This window comes from Suricata suricatta, chromosome X (assembly GCF_006229205.1).
Source record: "Suricata suricatta isolate VVHF042 chromosome X, meerkat_22Aug2017_6uvM2_HiC, whole genome shotgun sequence".
Taxonomy (NCBI): Eukaryota; Metazoa; Chordata; class Mammalia; order Carnivora; family Herpestidae; genus Suricata; species Suricata suricatta.
In genome coordinates, this window is record NC_043717.1 from 641,623 (window position 1) to 647,885 (window position 6,263).

Consider the following 6,263-nt stretch of genomic DNA (forward strand, 5'->3'; position numbering starts at 1 on the left):
GAGACCCAGGCAGGGCCCCTGAGATCCAGGCAGGACCCCTGAGACCCAGACAGGACCCCTGAGATCCAGGCAGGAGCCCTGAGATCCAGGCAGGACCCCTGAGATCCAGGAGGGGCAGGACCCCTGAGATCCAGCCAGGAGCCCTGAGATCCAGACGAGACCCCTGAGATCCAGGCGGGACCCCTGAGATCCAGGAGGAGCAGGACCCCTGATATCCAGGCAGGGCAGGACACTGAGATCCAGGCGGGACCCCTGAGATCCAGACGGGACCCCTGAGACCCAGGCGGGACCCCTGAGATCCAGGCGGGACCCCTGAGATCCAGGCAGGACCCCTGAGACCCAGGCAGGACCCCTGAGATCCAGGCAGGAGCCCTGAGATCCAGGCAGGACCCCTGAGATCCAGGCGGGGAAGGACCCCTGAGACCCAGGCGGGACCCCTGAGATCCAGGCAGGACCCCTGAGATCCAGACAGGACCCCTACGATCCAGGCAGGACCCCTGAGATCCAGGCAGGACCCCTGAGATCCAGGCGGGGCAGGGTTGTGCTCCCTCCAGAGGCTCCAGGGGAGGGTCCCTCCTGCCTCTTTCACCTTCTGGGGCCACAGGCGTCCCTGGATGGTGGCCGCCACCCTCCCGTCTCTGCCTCCATCTTCACGTGGCTTCCCCTCTGTGTCTGTGTCTCCTCCTCTGTGTCTCACAAGGACACCTGTCATGGGATTCAGGGCCAGCCTCACCCAGGATGAGCACGTATTAACTAGATTACATCTGCATCGGTGTATTTCCAAGCAAGAGCCTGCTTCCCAACGTCGCGGTCAGGACTTGAACATGTATCCTGGGGGGGGAGACTACTGAGCCCTCAACACCTGCAGATGTCACAGGAGGGCACGTGCTTTCCCAGCAGGGAGGGAGAAAGCCGCCGCCCCTTTGAAAACGCAGCTCAGACGCTCGGCAGAAGCAGGGGTGCGGCAGAAGCAGGGGTGCGGTTAGGTGAGGACCCTGGAAAGACACAAATCACGGAGGGAGCAGGTGCACAGAAATCTGCCAGAGCGGAACCCGTGGGCTCCCAGGTTGGATGGACCTGGGGGGACACACCGGGGACTCTGGGCTCCCCCAGGCTGCCCCTGATGGTCCACGCCCCCCGCCCCCCCCCCAGACCCGAGGGACCGAGTGAAGGTTCTAGAAGGAGCCTCTCGGACATCAGTATGCGTTCCTAGGGCGTCTAGTCTGTGCTCGCTTCTGCGAGATCCGCGTCTTCAGTGACGTCATTCTACAGAACGTGGTGTCTCGCCCGGCCGGAGGACGTGCCCCACGTCACAGCAGGGACAGGTCACCCACGGGTCCTTCCTTCACACGCGTCTTGTGTCTGCAGGTTCCTCGCGTCGGAGACCTTGTTCCCCCGGATCCCGCGCATCAAGGACAAGTGGACCGACGGCCATCAGACTGACCACCAGGTGGGAGGGGCCGGGCGTATGCACCGGGGGTGTGTCCACCCGAGGGGCATGTCTGCCAGGGGGCGGGTCCATCCAGGGGGCCTGTGCACCCGAGGGGCGTGTCCACTTGAGGGGCGTGTGCACCCGAGGGCATGTCTACCATGTCTACCCGAGGGGCGCTGGAATGTGGCTGTGATCTTTCGGGTCTAATCCCTTAGCGTCGTGTCCCATCTCTTGGCAACGTTTCCCGTCCCATGGCGTCGTGTCCCGTCCCAGGGCGTCGTGTCCCATTCCTTGGCTTCGTGTGCCGTCCCTTAGCGTCGAGCGTCAGGGTCTCCGCTGGGAGGCGCGTCTGGGGACCTGGGGGGGTCATGGAGACAGACGCAGAGGCCGGACCGGAGGGGACGGCCGTCGGGGCGGCACAGAGACGGCAAGCGGTGCGGCTAGGACTCCGGCCTGTGCCTGAGGGCGTCCAGAAGGGGAAGGGCCTCCACGGCCGAGACCCCGAGACCCCCGCGCATTCACTCGCCTCGTTGGACCGTCCCTGGGGTGGGCCGCGTCTGCTGCTGCCGGTCCTGCAGCCCTGACCCCGGTCTACACCGCCTGCATCACACGCACCAGATCACAGCTTGGTCAGCTCCCCCGCTGCGGGCAGAAGTCTTGTTTCATTCTCATCAACGATCAATACCAATATATCAATAATATTATTGTATTATCACACGCCGCTGCCGCCTCTCCAGTCCAGGGTCCCGCCTAGTGGCCTGGACGAGCCCCCTTTCCCACCCTTGGTCCCCAGGCTCGTCCGGCCCCAGGACCTTTGCATGTGCCCAACCCTATGCCTGCCGGTCCCTTTGCCAAGCTGTCCCCGCAGGCGGTCCCACCGATGCCTCAGTCACAGGGTGGCCGCCCCCTGGAACCCGGATTCCCGTGTACCCCCTTCAGTCCCCGGGCCCTGCTCGCTGGGCTCCCGAAAACCCCGACACCCCACCCTCTCTCTGCTCCTCAGATCATCTGGGAGAAGTTCACCTCCGATACAGAAAAGACTGACCACGAAGAGATCGTGACCGTGGAGGAAATCTCCGTTGTCCCGGCAAGCACGTGAACCCAAGATGCTTGTAGCCCTGGAACATTCTGGAAGCCTTTTTTTCTTTTAATCATTTGAACACTTATTTATATAGCACTCTATTTTTTTTTTACTTTATTAAATTTTTTAAATGTTTATTTATTTTTAAGAGACAGAGACTAAGCATGAGAGGGGGAGGGGCAGAGAGAGACAAGGAGACACAGAATCCGAAGCAGCTCCTGGCTCCGAACTGTCAGCACAGAGCCCGACTTGGGACTCGAACCCCCAAACCGTGAGATCAGACCTGAGCCGAAGTCGGACGCTCAACTGACTGAGCCACTCAGGCCCAAAACTATTTTTTTTTTTTTTTACTTTAAAAGAACCTGATATTTTGCCCGGGGTCAGAGTTGAATGAATGCTGTGGGGTCCTGACGCTGTGACACACCTTCTGTTCTTTATGCCCCGGGAAGAATGAACGTTTCTCTACCGGGGCTCAGGCGCCCACGTGCTGTCCCCGTGGGAGCAGTGACCTTCTGTTAGCCCGTGCGCAGCGCTCAGCCCCCCACGGGGACCATCGAAGGGCCCATTCGCACAGGCTTCGGGAATCGGGTGTGGACATCTTTAGAGACGTTAGTCCACAACATGGGGTCAGGACGTGGACGCGTCTGGGGTCAGTGTGTCCACTGTGTGGAGACAGGGACGGAGACCTGTTTGGGGACACTGTTCATCCAGCACACGTGGACCAGGACCTGGACACCTTCATGTGCGGACACGGACAGGGATGGGAGGGGACTTCACACACGGATCCTCACCCCAGCTCTGCACCTGGACCTCCGAGAGGGCGCACCTGAAGCCTGCAGGCCCCCCGCCAACCCGCTTGGCGGGAAGTCTCAGGAGAGAGCGTCTACTGCGGGTCTTCTGGAGAGAACAGGGCAAGCCCAACACAGGAAGTGGCCGTGGCCGTGAAGAGTGGCAGGTGCACGTGGACTGGGCGTCAGCAGAAAGTCCCGGAAGCGGGCGGGAGTGTCCTAGGGAAGCCACGCCTCCCCTCGCGTGGCATCTCCTCTGGAGGACAAAGCTAACGGGAGCAAGACACACACAGGAGTATATGCACAGAAGATACAGAGGAAGACATGTTTGTGGATATATATGTATGAAGAGATACAGAGTTGCAGAAATAGCTGCGGACATAGATACAAAGAGATACACGAGGAGAAGGGACGCAGATAGATATCCAGGAATTGGCTTATGGTGACCGGGGTGGGGGGGGTGCTGAGTCTGAAACCCGTCGGCAGGCGGGCAGGCTGGAGACGCAGGTGACACTGCAGACATGACGCAGAATGCCTTCTCTGCGAAACCTCAGCAGTGCGCCCTTGAGGTCTTCACCTGATTAAACGAGGCCCACCCCCATGTGAGGAAGCATCGTTTCAAGTCAGCCGCGTGTGGATATTTGGTCCCACCTGCAAAACATGCCTAAGTGAGTGTTTGATTGAATACCAGTCGGGAGGGGGCGGTCGCCCATTCATGTGGACAGAAGAAACGACCATCGTGGAACTATTTAAGGGGTGAGTGCATCATGATGTGCCCTACGGCGGTCCCTTGTTCATGTCCCAGTCGACAGCCCCCAGGGCAGCGGGCTTCCATGGTGGTGCCCCCCGACATGTGCCTTCCTCTGTGGGTCCACCCGGGGGCAGGGGTGGTGTCCCCCCCCCCCCCCGCCCCAGTGCAAGCACTCTGTTCTACAATTCGCACCTGACAACGTTTATCAGAAGAAACGTGTGTGCTGAGCACCGGCAGGGGTCCCCCGGGCTCCGCTAGGTCAGCTCACCAGGAAATAAAAACAATAAAATAAAAGAAAACCGAACCAACAAAATGGCTCACAGCAGCTCCCAACACTCTTGGGGGCGTCACAGTCGTGTCTCCTGCTCACCCCCACCTTCACGGGGGATTTCCTGTGAGTCCCATCCAGCTGTCATGTGACCCGGACACCCACCTCCCCCCTCTGTGTCTCTGATACCCCTCCCACCATGTCCCCGATGCCTGAAGTCCCACAGGACAGAGGGAAGGCGTTCCTTCAGGCCAAGACCTGTCTGTGGGGCATCGATGCCACCCAGGGTCCTGGGCACCACACTGCCCTCCTGATGGCAGAGCCCTGCCCAGTGGGGGCCACCCATGGAGGGTGGGGGATAAGGGCCTGGCCGGCACTGAGGACATATGCTCCGTCTCTTCTGAAATGCTGCCCAGACTGGCCCAGGTTTGACCAAAACAATTCTATGCACAACAAACAAACACGTTTCTGTTAACGATCCTAACGGCACACCGAAGGTCTTGGAAAATGAAAACGACATGGTGAACTAGACAGGTTTTATTTTTAGGCTTTCTGTTCCCCTTTCTTTCTCCATCCTGCCACCCATGTCTCCCTCTCCTCTGACCTCAAACATCTATCAGAGTGACTTCCTGAATTGATGAGCGGATGTGATATCAGTCATTATCACACTAGTATGAATTTCCAAACACCGTCCTAGACTCCTTGCATTTCGTTCTCAGCTGGAAGTGCAGACGGTGTTGTGAGAAAAATTAAACTCAGAAGGAGGAGTCGCTGGACATAATTCTCTCATTACCCAACCAGCTAAGAGTTCTGGATGAGAGCCCCACCCCTCCATTATCCAAACACTCACTTAAGGGTGTTTTTGAGGTGGGACCAAGAATCTACAACCAACTGACCCTAGGCACATGGAAGGTGGGCCTTGTCTAATCAGGTGAAGATCTCAAGGGCGCACACTGAGGTTTCCAGAGAAGGAAACCCTCACATGACTCCAGGAAGATTTTTGTTCCCCAGGCCTCAGGAGGCGGTAGACTGTGGGGACCGGCCACGAACAGGTGGCCAGAGTGGTGGCAGGGACCAGGCCCCAGACCTTGGCATTTTCCTTGGAGCCCATGGTCCTCAGAGCCTGTTGTTTTTCCAGGTGGAGGCCACACGGCTTCTGGGAGAGACCCTCCCTTGTGGGCGTGGCCCGGAGATAACGGTCTGGGGTCAAACTCGGCTTCCCCGTGCTCCTGGGGTGAACAAACAATCCATGTATGACTGCGGGCTCTCCACGTGGTGGGATTCTCCCCCAGGAAATGAGAGCTCAGGGCATGCTGGTGCTCATGGGAGGTCGTGGAGAAGAGTGGGCGTCGTTTCCCTTGCACGGGGCACAGAGAGAGGGGCTAGGACGGCAGGGGAAGCGCTGACTGTGGGGATATGGGACCCATTGAAAGGTAATCTGACTCTGTATATGCACATGGGGATGGACCCCTGAGTTCCATGCACAACCCCTGAGTTCCAGGCAGCACCCCTGAGATCCAGACAGGACCCCTGAGATCCAGGAGGGGCAGGACCCCTGAGATCCAGGCAGGAACCCTGAGATCCAGGCTGGACCCCTGAGATCCAGGCAGGACCCCTGAGACCCAGGCAGGGCAGGACCCCTGAGATCCAGGCAGGAGCCCTGAGATCCAGGCAGGACCCCTGAGATCCAGGAGGGGCAGGACCCCTGAGATCCAGGCAGGACCCTTGAGTTCCAGGCAGGACCCCTGAGATCCAGGCAGGACCCCTGATACCCAGGCAGGGCAGGACCCCTGAGATCCAGGCAGGACCCCTGAGATTCAGGCAGGACCCCTGAGATCTAGGCAGGACCCCTGAGATCGAGGCGGGGCCCCTGAGATCCAGGCGGGGCCCCTGAGACCCAGGCAGGACCCCTGAGATCCAGGCAGGACCCCTGAGATCCAGGC

At 59.4% G+C, this 6,263-nt stretch overlaps 1 protein-coding gene across 2 annotated transcripts in view; it reads left to right on the forward strand.

Moving 5' to 3' along the window:
- Positions 1–2,609, forward strand: part of CSF2RA (colony stimulating factor 2 receptor alpha subunit) — an 18,083-nt gene extending 15,474 nt beyond the window's left edge. For both annotated transcript variants that reach the window (XM_029929949.1, XM_029929950.1), the window contains exons 11-12: positions 1,369–1,450; positions 2,436–2,609. In XM_029929949.1, coding sequence (XP_029785809.1) covers positions 1,369–1,450; positions 2,436–2,531 — 178 coding nt within the window. In that variant the 3' untranslated portion in view covers positions 2,532–2,609. The remainder of the gene's footprint in view (positions 1–1,368; positions 1,451–2,435) is intronic.
- Positions 2,610–6,263: the final 3,654 nt, after the last annotated feature.